The sequence below is a fragment of the Pavona decussata genome, unplaced genomic scaffold (genome assembly GCF_977016875.1).
Source record: "Pavona decussata unplaced genomic scaffold, jaPavDecu1.1 SCAFFOLD_396, whole genome shotgun sequence".
Lineage (NCBI taxonomy): Eukaryota > Metazoa > Cnidaria > Anthozoa > Scleractinia > Agariciidae > Pavona > Pavona decussata.
In genome coordinates, this window is record NW_028145767.1 from 227,403 (window position 1) to 242,492 (window position 15,090).

Here is a 15,090-nt window from a genome sequence, read left to right on the forward strand (position 1 = left end):
ATAACAAATGGAACGTTCGTCCCAAATGAATGTTCCTGGAGAAAAGGAATACCTTCCTTTTCCTCTTTTTTAGAATAATGACCGGAATTTTTTTTGCACCGTTTATTCGCCATGATTACTATAACACAACACTCTTTTGCGAAATAATAACAAGGATAATTCTAACGGATAACAATAATGTCAATGATGATAGTTTATTTTAGAAAAATATACTTTTGCAGGCCAACCTCAAAACAAAATTAAGCATGCTTATAAAAAGTCAAAATCTTTGAAACATACTTGTTGTACTATTTGTGTTGCCTATGCGGTCTAATTTCTTAACACGTAAGTATTTATCCAGAATTTCAGTACTTATTCAACCTCAACATTTACGAATCCCGCTTGCCCTCCCGACATTAGGTATAAATATCAAACGGTACACCTCATTCCCGTTCCATTTCCTTTAGTAAAAAGTCCATTACCTTGTTTGTCCCAAAATTCAATTCAAAACAAAAGAAGTCACGAGAGGCCCTTGGTACGAGCGTGGCACAACTTCCGCTTTTCCAAGAATTGCTGTGCTCCATTTTCTAAAATTGTTTGCTTTGTGTTAATAAGCCATGGCTCGAAGTAAATGTTTCTTCGACGATGTTAAGAAGGAACTGGAGTGCTCTGTGTGCCAAGAACAGTTTAGTGAGGTTAAAGAACCGAAGATACTAAAATGTCTTCACACCTTCTGTAAGACGTGTTTGGAAGCTTGGTTGCGACAGCAGCGTGAAGGAGAATTAAGTTGCCCGACGTGCCGTCATATCACCGAGTGTCCTAACAACGACATAAACAGGTTGCCATCTAACCTCTTCTGCAAGCAGTTGGTCGAAATTGTGGAGGCTTACAGCGGACAGGGACAAGACGATTCACCGCAGTGTGGGAACTGTGAGGAGAAGAAATCGTTAATAGTTTATTGTTTTGATTGTAACTGCTTCTTGTGTGAAGATTGTGCCGAGGCGCACAAAAAATGGAAAACCTTCAGGGATCATCATATTAAAGACATTGGCAAGTTTAACTCAAGAGATGTTCAAGATTACGCTCGGAAGACAAACGTTTGTAGGAAGCATGAAGATGAATTGAGGTATTATTGCGATCACTGCAAAATTTGCATATGTCGCGATTGCGCCATTTTGGAACATCACGACCACAACAAAGTTTCCTTTGAGCAAGGGCTTGAAAAGAAAAAGTCAGAAATTTCTGTTAAAATGCAAGAAGTTCAGGTGGTGAGCTGTCGTTTGAAGAACCACAAGGAAACCCTGGAGAAACAAAGAGTAAGAGTGGAAAACAGCATCGATCAAGCGACTGATGAAGTCCGTCGAGTCGCTAAACACTTCATAAGTTTGATTCACCAGCATGAATCAACGATGACTGAAGAGTTACTGAGGCGGAAACAAAGTCTTCAAACTGAAGTTTCGACTCAATTGAGCGCCGTGGACGAGAAACTGATGGATAGTAAAGGCAGCTTGGAATTTGGCAAAGATGTTCTCGAACGAAATAATCTAACTGAGATTTTAAACGTCGAAGAAACATTAGAACGAAGGTTTAAAGAACTTTTATCATCCTCGGAAATCAGTCCCGTCGGGATGAATTACTTCAAGGTTAAGTGATCTTAAGTACGTTCCAACTGATTTTTCTGACATACACAATGAGTTAGGAGGGCTAGTTGTCACAAATAGTGAGCCCTCATTATCGATTGCGGAAGGGAAGGGATTGACAGAGGGTCTGCAAGGCAAAGATTGCACTTTTAAAATTGTTACAAAGGATTGGCGAGGCCAGACAACTTACAGTGAAATTGACGAAGTGGATGTTGACATCCAGTCGCTGCAGACCGGACGAGTCGCAAAACCCAGCATAACGGATTCAAAAGATGGCTCCTACGATGTAACCTACAAATCCGAGGATGCAGGAGATTTCAGCGTCTCCATAACAGCTGGTGGCAAAGCTATCGCGGGCAGTCCGTTTGGTTTGCAAGTGAAAGAAAGAGCCTCAAAATCAAAAGAGAGAGTTAAAGGCAGAGGAAAATTAGCAGGTATGAATACTGAGCTTGATTTGAAATTTTGTCATACGATGGCGGACTCTTAATCTTACTGTTTCTTGCTGATATTCTCCTGGGTCTCTTTTTCTGTATTGAAAGCTGATGATTTTGGTGATCGGTCCTTATGCAAGAGTCACATCTCCCCCTCCCCCCAGGCATACAGCGAATAGGGCATTTGATGCAAAGAGGGTGGGAAGGGTAGGACATTTTAACCTGAAGTTTCAAGTTGACACCTTGGATCAGGTTATTGATTCTGTAGGGGACACAAAATTATCAGTAAGAATTTCATTGGTTCACTCAGCACTTTAAGATCTACTACATGCAGAGTCAATTCTCCGATCCATCATTTGTGTTCTTAGTGCTAGCAACACAACATTCATTGTTGATCTGTACGATCTTTACACCCTTTACGAAAGAAAACAAATCTTTTAAGGCGCCATCAACTATAACCAATTCAAGTCTTTTCCGCATTGAATTTCAGATGTACCGCATTGCCCAGAAGAAACGTTGGTATCAAAATGTTACTTGTGCATGAATAAAGATGATTGGATAAGCAATTGCTTTGGAGCCCACTACTATTGTCCCTCGTGTTATGAATATTTCTATCCTGGTCTGTGCCTTCTGTGCAACTTAGTGCTGCATTCAAAAGGGAACCAGCCCACTGGACACATGAGCTGGAGGACTGTCCCAGAACGTTCGCTTCCGGGCTACGAAGATTGTGGTACTATTATCATCAGCTGCAACTTCGACAGGGGCGTTCAAGGTACCACTGTTCTCTTTAACTATGTATAAAGTCTAGGATAAATTTGCTGCTGCGTGTGTTTCTTGAGCGAATGATATACGGTCCAACTATGCCCCACATTGTTTGCTACCCCGATAAAATTTTACTGGCTCTGTGTTAAACAGCCCGGCCCTCGTCAGCAGGAGAGAAGGAACTAACCTTAAAGAGTGTGTTAAACAGCTTGTTATCTAATGGGTTTCCCTTGAATCTTTTCTTCCTACAACTGTTGAACATTGCCTCTTAGGCGTTTCTTATTGATTGTTACTTCTATTTACCTTATCGAAATCAAGTCTAAACCTCTTGGGAAGGACATTTTCATTTTGCTACTCCAAGGCAAAATAAGGTCAGAAAATGAAATCGCTGTTGAAATAAAGAAAAAAAAAAAAAGAAGAAAAACGTTGACCCTGTGATTGTGACGTTTATTTTCCGTACCATGATAAAACTCGGAGAATTGCTACTCCCCCCTGGATGGGATTCTAGTCCATCGCAAATAGAGTGTACCTATCGTGCTCTCCTATGTGAAAAGTTGTAAACAGACGGTGTATTCTGTATTGTAATTAGATCTGCTGTACATAGGCCAGCCAGTAGGTGTTCAAATACCGACCAGGTTAAGATATTTTCTGTTGCATTTCAGGCGTGGGTCATCCTAATCCGGGAGTACCTTACTGCTGTTTCTTTTGCACATTTTACCTTCCTGATAACCAAGCAGGGCGCGAGCTATGCATCCTGTTGAGGCTAGCGTTTAATTCTCGCTCGATGTTTACCATTGGGAAGTCTTCCTCTACCGAAGCAGAGAATAGCATTATATGTGACGGCCTTGAACTCAAAACAAGTTCAAGTGGAGGCCCAGCCAAGTACGTACTTAATTTATAATTATAATTAATTTATTATTAACGGCCCTTTAAGTAGTAAATTCGCCTTTACCTATTGAAGCTTTAATTTAGCTTTTTGACAGTTTGCACTTGTAAATGTTTTCCAGTCACCAACTTACTTGCTTCCACGTGCACTGACAGTTATTTGAAGTAGTATCAACACATGTCAATTGCTCAGTTATACTGATCTTGGAACTTCTGAAAGTTTATTTTAAAACAAAATCCTACAATGTTCACTGTCTTTTTCTCTCCACAGCGGCGGCCATCCAGACCCCGGCTACCTCGATCGATTGAAGACCCAGTTAGCTGAAAAAGGGTTTAGTTACAAGAAGGTGATGGACCAGAATCTCATTCTCAACCAACAATGAGAATAATGGAAACTCTGTCTTTAGCTTAATGTAATACTCTGTCTGCGCCAAGTATAAATTACATATCGTTGTCATTCCATCCGACTTTAAAGGTCTGGCTAAACTAGGAAACATTGTTGCGGAAACACTGTTGTTGAGGCAAATGTTTTCCAATTTAGCCGCGCGGGAAACATATGTTGAGGAAACAAATTTTGCTGCTCGGAAACAAGAAAATGTTTTTGCCTCAGGTCAAAAACATTTTTGCTACCCGGACACAAATTTTGCTTCCGAAACATATGCTTCCCAGGTTAGCCACCATGAAAGCAATGTTGACTAGTTTCCAGTGCTGCTCATTAAAAATGTTTCATGGCAACAAAGTCAGTTTATTATTATGCGCATGCGTGACCATCTGTTTTTCGAAACAATGTTTCCTCGTTTAGCCACCGGGGCAGCAAAACATTTTGTTTGCCTCCCGCTAATTTAGCCACCACGAAAACATAACAAGAAACAATGTTTCCGCAACAATGTTTTTTAATTGGATTAGAACGGTCACGTGTCCTGCCTTTGACTCTTCAGAAAAAAAGCTTTCATTGTATCCGTACGTGATCAGATCTTGCTCTTAAAAACTGTGGGAAAATGTGTCATGATCACTGCTGTTGATTCTGTAGAGTTGCTGCAACGAGAAGTGTAAAGTTAATTCTGTATTTAGTTGGAAGGTATGACAAAAACTCTTTACTCGCATCACTGACCTTGCGGGAAACAACTATCGAACGAATTAAAATTACACGAAAAACAATTATGAAATTTTAATAATTAGTGTACTGCTAAATCGTTTTTGACTGATTAGAACGGTCATACCTCACGGCTTCACATGTTAGGATATCATATAGATCATGAGCAGCTCTGATTGTAATTTTCGAAGTGTTTAAACACCTTTATAGTCAAGATCTTGATCCGGTTCAAGTGGATGACTTTTTCAAAACGGTGGAACAAATCAAAAATCTTCGTCTTAAATGTGTTCAGAATCGGCTGCCATTATATACCTAGTATCCGGTCAAGAAGAATCAAAGACTATAATGAATGTGATTGTTAGATATTCGAGGGGCGAGTGACGCGCGCGAGCGGCTTAAGGGGGTATTCTACCTAAATTTGAATGAAAGTTGAAGAGGTTTTAAGAAGGGATAGAAGAAAGAAAATGATTTTTGGAACACTAACAGACAGTTGACACCAACTCAAGAGCACCACAGGTTGCTAGTGGACTAACTTGGTGTCCGTCTATTAATTATTAACTAACAATTCTAATTTTAAAACTTCACTAAATCTTCAATGTTTTTTATTTCTCTAAATTTTACCAATCCTTCAAGAAAAATTATTTCCTCCCAAATATACCCAAAAATCACCCAAAAATTCACAAAACACCCCACAATACAGATTCACGGGATGAGTGTAGAGTTTTTGGATTGCTTGAAACGTGAACGATATATTTCCATTAAAGCCATGTCAAGTGGCGGAAAAGTGGCGTTTAGGTAGAATACCCCTCAAAGAGCCGGCGACTCGCCCCTCTAATATCTTCCGTTCTTCCCCGCGGATACTCGAGAAAAAGAGAGACTGCTTGCAGTCTATAGGTCGTCAGGCTTATAATAATCCTGCAAAATAGATTAGAACAATGACTAATAATTTCTTCAACTCAGACAGTTGTTGGCTATGTATAGTACACTTTTACAATGTAGTATCCATTTTATTGTACTTAATATGATAATAAATGACCTTAGATCTAACATCATGATTTATCATCACCGCAGCTGTATTGCCACGTTCTTAATTTACTTTGGCCTGATAGCCCCCTTTTAACTGTTGTTTTTATCTTGTATAAGTAAATTATTCACAACAGTCATTGCTCTCGGTATTAATTAATTATAACCCCAAAGCCTTATCGCAAGTGCCTTTATTATTTTATCATAAACACGGAACAAAAGATTCCGAACATTTGTGCAGTGGATCGACATTTTCTCCTATGAGTTTGTTGCTGCAGTCTGGGGGCATTTGTGTGAAACCATTCCCGATCTCCACCCCTCACTCCTGCAAGCTGAATTAGATGACACTTGTTTTAAGTCTCTATCGGGGTCTGGCGTAGACTATATAAGCAATCGCGCTTGGCCGCCAGTGACAAGGTTTTCACCCTCTTAACGCTTGAGGGTTACGCGGCTTCGTCCCTTTCATAACTAAAATGCCGATTAGGTTGGTTGCGTGACAGCACGCGGAAGCCGGGTATCAATCCACCGCACGCAAAATAATGGCGGCTGAACATTCTACCACAATAACCGGCGAACCTTTTACAGCCAATACTCACGTATAAAGCCATATTTTTGGCGAAATTCGTTCCTGGCTAACAACGTTGTGTACGCTAAGTTTGAAGTTTTAGAGACTTTTTGTGCGTTTTTATGAGCATTTTTAAGGTTTTCGTACGCTAAGAATTATGGGTTGGGTTGGTTTTTTTTTTGCTGGTAGAAAATGGAGACAAAGTGTAACAAAGTGACTAAGTCTGAACCGAAGGAAAATTTCCGAGATCAAGGAATATGCTATCAACTACAAAGCCACCGTTCAACCTACTGCCCTGGCTATAGAGGGAAAATACCCGCTTGTATGCAAAATATTGAAAAACGAAACACGCTAGATGAAAGCGTTGACCAATATTCTTCATTTAAAGTTTCACAATGTAGGATTTCATGCACAGACTCAAACTGTAACTACCACTTACAGCGGTTTTTAATAATACGATAGATGCACAAAATAGTAAACAGCACCGCATGAAAGTACTTATCAACAGCGGAAAAATTTGTATGATCACGCTAAGGCCTTCATCTGCATTCAAAAAGGCTTGTAATTTAAACTTCTACGCTAGTTATTAATTTTCTTACATTCTTAGTAGAAATTATAGAACGCCATAACAGTCTTGAATTGTCTTCATTGTATGTGGTGGTTTTCCCATCATATGCGTTTCTTTCTTCATTATATCGAATATACGCGGTCCTTTTTTTTTTCATTATATTCGCTAATTTCTCCATAGTGCTATCTATGGTGCTATCATCACTACGAACGATGCATCCTAAATTATGCGATGTTTAGTTCACACTGTGTTTTCTTTGTTATGTACGGCCAAGTTCTTTTTTATTTTTATTTTTATTTTTATTTTTTTTTTTGCGTTTTTATGGACCGAGACGAGGTTAACTTAAGTTCCGATCGAATTATTCTATGGGGGTAAGTACAGGCTTCCCGTGGGGTTAATGTATATTGTTGTAGAATAAATTTCGGTTATGGTTCAGATTATGATTAAGGTCCCATTCATTAAATTGGTACCCAAACACGGTTCTAAGTCTAATACTGTAACTAAACTGAGGTAAACTTTTCCCAGTCTGGTACTCGAGCTAAAAACTCCACAAGTGTATTACTTGGCACTGGGTAGGGCGCTGTACAGTCTAGATATGATTTACTGTATGCCCATATTTACTCAAGTCTGACGAACTACTGTCCTTGATTCCTACAAAAAGGAAAGGCGTCTATACAAAGTTCTGTCTAGTAGTCACACACAATATGAACGCTTCCAAGGAAAAATTGAGACTATGATGCTGAGTTTCTACAAATGAGCCAAATAATCATTTTCTTAAGGCTCCTACGTATACGGCGTTGTCCGCTCCTTCAATTCTTACGATGGTCCAGCGTGCTTCGGGGATTCCTACTACGCCTCACAGGGTTTCAAAAGGCCATTTTACAGTTGTGTGCTAAGTGACCAGGCCTTGGATTGTAAGGGAGGTTGGGCTTGACCTTGTTTCGATACACACCTCATTGCTTTTCATATGTAGATCATGCTGTTCTTATGCTAACTAGTTTGCATTTACATATGAAAAGCAGTGAGGTTTGTATCAAAATTAACAAGGTCAACCCCAGCCTTGCTTACAATCCAAGGCCAAGCCACTAACCACACAACTGTAAAATGGCCTATTATGGTAACTTTCTTGCATTTCTACGGGAACCTTTTACACTTTCCAACTAAATTCCCCATTTTGTACAGAATCCTCACAAAACGGGGTTCCTGCGGTGTTCTTGAAGTAATATATTAAACACGAGGAAGAGTGTTTCATCAGATATCCAAACACTGAGAACTAGGTTGAAAAAACGAGGCGCAACCGAGTTTTTTTAAACGAGTTCGAGGTGTTTGAATATCTGATGAAACACACTTTCGAGTGTTTGATATGGCTTCTCAAATGATCAATAATTCTTGGAGAAATTCAAGGCTAAAGTTGGCAAAATTTTATGGTAATTAGGATCACATATCCAAACCACGGTCACAATAGTGGTGTTCTTTGTTTTCTCTTGATTAATTATTAATGAGTTTGAGAAAGTTCTGTTAAAGTTTCATAACGATCAACACCAATGCAATATGCAATAGTCTTCGATTCAGTTTTGTCTATACCATTGTTGAAGAGTGTACATGTATGTTTTCAAAATTCTGCGAGAAATCATACCGTGTTGGTTTATTGTTGTTGCTCCAGCTCGTAAATAGCATCACTCATGGTAGGGCGTGCCTCAGGATTCCTCTCAACACATCGCTGAATAAGTCCTCGGAGAACACCATTCACTCGGCCAATCTGATTGCGGAGCTCTTGGGGATCAGGTTGCTCGCGGATGCACATTTCACACAACAGCACACCAAAACTATACACGTCCACCTGGCCGAATGAAGCATAAGAAATAGTGATGTATGTAATATAACAAACTAGAGGAAGAGAGTTTCATCCGATTTCCAAACACCGAGAAGTAGGTTGGAAGAACAAGGTGCAGCCGAGATTTTATAACCAACCAAGTGTTTGATATAGCTTCTCAAACTATTGATAATTATTGGAGAAATTCGAAGTAAAAGTTCACATTACTAAACCTCCTTCATGGTAGTGATTTGCTTCGTTTTGGCTTGATGAATTAATGCATTGAGAAGTAATGTTCAAAACACGAGCAGCAGTGTTTTATCGGGATTTAAAACCACAAAGCGCAGCCGAGTGGTTTAAGAACCGATAAAAAACGTGCTGCGAGATTTTTGAACGGCTTCAAAACCATTCCTGGAAAAGCGTGTGCCAAGAGAGTTCATAACAATGACGCTTTTGTGAACGTTGGAAATTAGCATACGAGAAAAATATTAAACGCCGCATACAAATAAGGAAGAGGGTGTATCGGGTTTTAAAAGCATTGCACGTGATGTTTTATCGACTATGGCCTTATGAATTATTAATAAGTATTTGAATGGTTGAAAAAACGAGGCGAAGCCTAGTTTCAGCTTCGAGGTGTTTGGAAATCAGATAAAACACTCTTTCGAGTTTCGACATAGCTTCAGAGTGTTTGGTATAGCTTTTTAAACCATTAATAATACTCGGAGAAATTTCTTTTCTTTTCAGATTGATAAAAATGTCGTTTTGGATACCTAAAAAGGTCAGCTAAGATTTTCGGAAAGGAAATAAGACCTAAGGTTTTCGGGAAATGGACAAAAATGCCCTAGACTCAAGTTCCCCTAGAAAGACCGAACAGATAAAAATATTAGAGCGTGACCTGAAATGAAGCTACAGAGCTTTAAAGGCACTCCAGATAGCCTAAAACAGTGTTTCAAAGGATCTGAGAGAAAACTGTTGCTGGGTGCCCCTGTATATTCAGTGTCAGATTCATTATGCATCTCAGTATCAACGTTAAGCCCGAGGGGGGGGGGGGGGGGGGGCAGGCATATGTGGGGCATTTGACCTCTATTGCCTCCCCCACCCTCGTGAATTTGACTATGAATCTGGGCCCCAAGGTGGGGATGTTTGTTTTTTTGTGCAGAGGAAGGGACCAGGTCACATCGTCCCATGTGCTCGTCTGTGTGCCAGCCATCCTGGAAGTGCCTGTGTGGAGATTGAAAGCATTTCAAACTGGACAAGTTTGTACTTCCTGCAAATAATCTCTATCCTATAGATGGTCACAGGGCGCTCAGTTGTATAGCTCAACATGTTAGACTTTTCATTTCTGTTAGATTGAAACAATGACATCTGATTCATTGAATTGTTTAAAATGCTAGATTTGTATACCTCAACATGGTGCACTCTTTCCTGTTAGATTGGAAAAAATTAAATGATATCTGACTGTATCACTTGAAATGCTAAATTTGTACATGTATAGCTCAACATGGTTTACAGCCCGCGTTGTTTCTGTAAGATTGGGACAATTACATTTGATTTTATCACTTTAAATGCTAGATTTGTTGATTATTTTCCTCGGATTACACAAAGCATCAAAGGAATTAATAAGAAAGCTTGGCAATTTATATCAATGATTTGTAAAATATACACAACAACTACTATGAACTTAAGGGATATTACTTCCCCAAGGTGGGTATATTTGATCTCATTTGACCTAATTTTGGGGCCCCACGGTGGGGATTTTGACCAAAAATTCTTCCGAAAAGTCAAATGCCCCACATATGCCCAGGGCACCCCCCCCCCCCACCCCACCTTGGGTTTAACATTGATAGATGCATTACCGGAGAACATGAACGACAACAACCAAGGGTCAAAAGATCAAAAATGAAAGAACGCAAATTGCATAAACAAAGGTTTACATTTTGACCCAACCCACTTACAAACCTTCTTGTGCAAATCTTGCAGCACTTTGTAAACACTTTCCCAGAGATTCTTCTCTTTTATAAGGTATTGACCAATTGTCAACGAAAACCCTGTCCTCCAATTCATACAGGTTCGTGGTTGGGAATTCCAATGGTATCTCCATATTTTCAGGGTCATCTCGACTGTGGCCAGCTCCATTTAAAGACATTCTAGTCGGATTCATGGCTTCATCATAAGATGGCGTTCGGCGTAGAAAATTCACTCTCTGGGGTGTACAACATTCTCGTCCCCAGAGCCTCCAGTCCCTTAGCCGGCGGGGCCCAGCCTCCTGCGGCTAAGAGAACCAGGCGGCTCTGGGGACGAGCTGAATGTGGCGGAGCTCTAGCGAGCTCTGACTTACCTAATTTAAATCCCGGGCTGCCGAGCCCAAATTAACAGCACATTTTACAGTTTTGAGCTTAGTCACCTGGGCGAGGATGGAGTTGACTCTGTGTTGATGCAAACTTCACTGCTTTTCAAATATGAAAATCACGTCGTTATTGTGGAAATCAGTTTGCATCTACATATCAAAGAACACTAAGGTTTGTATAAAAAAATAGTCAGCCGCTTCAGCTTAAGTACCAGGTCCCTAAGCACACATCTAGCTTCAAAATGGGCTATTCGGAGGCCGTCCCGCTGTCGAACCACTGCTGACGGACTTGAGTCGGCGCATAAGAGAGTATGGCCTGACAAGGATACTAATAAACAAGGAAAGTCTTACTTTTTTCACTGACATCACTAACTAACTCACACACTGATTTACTCACTCGATCAGGCACCGTGTACCTTCAGAGAGAACATTTTTGGATTTTCATTTTTTTAGATAAAAATAAACTTCCCAGTAAGTTCTTACAAACAAAAAAAGAATTTTCGCAAAAGAGTGAGTATTTGCCGAGAAATTGGGACGTAAGCAATTTCCACCGGAAGTTAAATTTTACTTTGATTGACAGCATATTGCTGCCGGTGTAACCACCCGTTGCGATGTTTGTGCGAACGGTCTTTCTATAGTCTTGAATTCCTCACGTTATCGCACTTCGAATATCCTGTATTTAGTCTGTTTAGTGGAAGAACTTGCGTTTGTTCGAGTACGACACCGACATAAAAGAAGACAAAAGCTTTAAGCTACACTTAAAAGTAGGTAAAGGTCCTAAAATCTTCCAACCAAGCGAATATTTGGAGACGCGCTTGTTAATGTTTCAATTCTCGAGTCCGTGAATCGCGCTTCATGAGCTTCCTTTTTTCATTTGCGGCTGAACGTTATCAGATCACTTGTGAGCATTAACAAATTTGGGACGTTCATTCAAGAGCGAATTTTCACCCGAACTTTCGATAAGCAATTTCGAAACCTCGTTATTCTCAACAATATTTCGCTCGAATAGATTTATTCGCCGGCTTTTCGACTGACGAGCAGCACGAATTTTCGTTTTGACTGAGACATTACATGTTACGGTGGTTCCCCGATAATTCCGTAGCGCTGATAATTTTACCCTCCTCAGCCGCTTCTGCTTCGGCCCAACAGCTTTGCTTGATGAGGTCGGCTTCAGTCCTCATTTTGTTTTTCCCATAATCATTGCAGATTACAAAATCGACGTGCGCGTACAACAAACACCGCAGATATCCAACAAAATGGTGAAGGATCTGATTACTCTGGAACGCGAGTGCGTGCAAACCTGCGAGAAAATTTTCACAGGAGGTGACGGGAAGAAAAAATAGCTTGCAAAATGATTGGCTAATTTTCCATGAAGGCGTTAGGGGGGCGGTACTTGTTTGTGTAGCGAGAAATTTTTTTCAAGCGCTGTTTTCTTAAATTTTAATTTTCGCTTGCAGGGCACACTTTTAAGAGTTACTACTCAACAACGATTTGGCCGATTTCAGTAAAATTTGGCCAGATGCTAGAAAAATATATAACCAACAAAAATATGTTGGGGAATTTGATAATTCTAAAAATTCTTTTCTTGAAAGCCATTTCCGTGCGTTCACTCCGCATGGTTTTCTCGCAGTTTTGAAAATGTTTTGTAACTTTTGAACGAAATCGAATTAAGGAAAACCCCGACACGTTTTTTAAGCTTTTGGGATCCTGACCTGGAGGAAAAAAACAAACTTCCAAAATATAAAAATCGCATTGAGTTGGAACTCTTGAACGATGACCTGGACCTTCAAGTTCCGACTTTACGGAAAACCTAGGAATTTATTTTCTTGGAAAAGAAATGAAATATTTGAATACCCAGTGCTATAAGCTTTAATTTGATATGGGGTTTTGGGTATCTGTGATGTAACTGAGAGGCGGTATATCCGTTTAACTGAAGCCACCCCTGAAGGTACACGGTAACCTTAACAAGTTCATGAGTAAGGCCTGTTTATATGTAACCTGCGAACGCAGACGTATTTCCGGCTGTCGCTTCTCTCCGCTGGGACTGTCACTTCTCTTTCGGCGGAGAGAAGTGACAGCCGGAAATACGTCTGCGTTCGCAGGCTAGTTTATATGGAGTAAAGTGGTCTCGGGCAGATGGTGTCCGCCTTAAACCGAGCCAACTTTTCTTGATCTCCCCATAAACAGGCCCTGGAGGACGAATATCCGTCCGGAACGTGGCAGGATAATGATTTCCCAGGTAAAATTCATGCATAAATCTAATCATAGATGCAAACAAAGATTAGATTACTTTATTTGTGGTTATCATCATTACAGCGAGTATATGACCATCCAAACACGATTATTAAGGCTATAATACACTAGCCTGTGAACAGGCTCCCAAGTGAGGTATAGTCGGCGAGCCGGGCGAGCGGAGCACTGTATGTTTTCGCCCTATACCCCACTTGGGAGCTTGTTCACAGGCTAATAATACACTGTTTACTAAGAACGTCCCACCTACGCTTCCCCTTCCCCGCCAAAATCACTCCTTTTGACCTGCATATCAGTTCAAGTTCCGGGTTAGGCGATTTTGCAAATCTATTAAGATAACTTTCTGCTCTGGATGCCAAGTGTCTGAGGTATAATATTCTTCTTGGAGTATTCCAACATTAGCATAAAAGAGTCAATACCTGCATAACGTTTACGCGAACTTCACAAGAACAATAACTTTTAACAATACCCGACCAATAAGAAGTGAAAGTTTTCGGCGAGAGATCAATAGATCGTGTTTCAGAACCAATGTGGGCTATCCCGAAAAATATATAACTGGCAATTTCCATTTTTCCTTGTTACTTTTCTTTAAAATACAAAATTAACAGTTACCTTAATAATTAAAACATTCTAAATCGGTCTTTCAATTACCCTATCGGTTCTTAAACACACTTTTACAATATTTGTTTCTCCACCGGCCTAATTTGGGTCTGAGACCCTCAATTAATGAAAAAAATTTAAACCCGCTTGATTTCACGCTGACAGCCAATGTTCCAAGCAAACTTGTTTCTTAACAATACACTATTGTTACTCCAACAATAGTCAATTGCTAAGAAACAATACTTAGCCTAAAGGCGGTGGAGCAGGGGGGCAGGGGGGCAGGGGGGCTCTAGCCTGCGACTTCAGAGCGCACATTCTCCGCTCTCAGACGACTCAACAACTACCTAAGAAGCACCATGAGGCGGGACCGCCTGAACAACTACCTAATACTGATGCATTGTCACAAATCGATTAAGGACACACTAGACACTGTAAAGATTGTAAAGAGGTTTGCTTATGCCAACGAATAACGCAAAGGGTATTTAGGAAAATTTGTGTAGGGGTATGCGCCTGGCTGGGTGAAAGATGAGCACCCCACGTTTCAAAACGCTCCGCCGCCTCTGCTTAGGATTTAAGTTAACATAGGTGGGCTTCGTGAATCAAGCGGCTAAAGTCTAAAAAACTGCTAGTATCAAAACTCGCTAAAACGATGAGAAAATGAGAAAGATTTCCGAAATTTCTCATGCATCGAATATAATCTAGTCTTTTTATGATGCGGTGTAAGCAGCCACTGTTTACACCTAGAATTTAAGTGTTAACCAATAAAATACAAAATTACATGTTTATGACGTGTTACATCTATCATAATGCAAATTCTAAGGAACCAGTGACGTCACGTTTTACATCTTGCCTATTGTCGACTATCGACACTATTTTATTATTAAACACGGAAAGCAACAACTTCGGAGTATTTAGGTTGATTAGAAAAAGAGATGATGTGCCTTTCTCCAGTAAAAGTTAACTCTACCTATTTGGCCTTATAGCAGTTTTCAATTGAATGTCGAAAGTAATTTCGCGTTTGCTTTTGCATTACTACACTTTGTGATTGGTTAACAAAACTATAGTGCCACTTTCTCAACCAATGGGAGTCCAAACCAAAACCAATCGTGTTTTCGCCGCACGCGTTTTCCCGCG

At 40.2% G+C, this 15,090-nt stretch overlaps 1 protein-coding gene and 1 pseudogene across 5 annotated transcripts in view; one reads left to right on the plus strand and one right to left on the minus strand.

Annotated features, from left to right (window-relative positions):
- Window positions 1-15,090, minus strand: part of LOC146451119 (uncharacterized) — a 140,852-nt gene that overhangs the window by 96,349 nt on the left and 29,413 nt on the right. Inside the window, exons 6-7 of one of the 4 annotated variants that reach the window (XM_085099538.1) lie at window positions 8,583-8,786; window positions 5,763-6,145 (exon numbers count right to left, since the gene is read on the minus strand). The exons of 1 other annotated variant lie outside the window; for it this stretch is intronic. In XM_085099538.1, the coding sequence (XP_084955664.1) occupies window positions 8,592-8,786 (195 nt within the window). In that variant the 3' untranslated portion in view covers window positions 5,763-6,145; window positions 8,583-8,591. Of the gene's footprint in view, window positions 1-5,762; window positions 6,146-8,532; window positions 8,787-15,090 lie in introns of those variants that run through there. 2 more of the 4 variants (XM_085099536.1, XM_085099539.1) reach the window with 2 other exon arrangements.
- LOC146451126 (E3 ubiquitin-protein ligase TRIM45-like) lies at window positions 538-4,178 on the plus strand (annotated as a pseudogene). The gene is made up of 4 exons (XR_014860094.1): window positions 538-2,053; window positions 2,541-2,822; window positions 3,475-3,694; window positions 3,969-4,178. The product of XR_014860094.1 is annotated as an E3 ubiquitin-protein ligase TRIM45-like (transcript).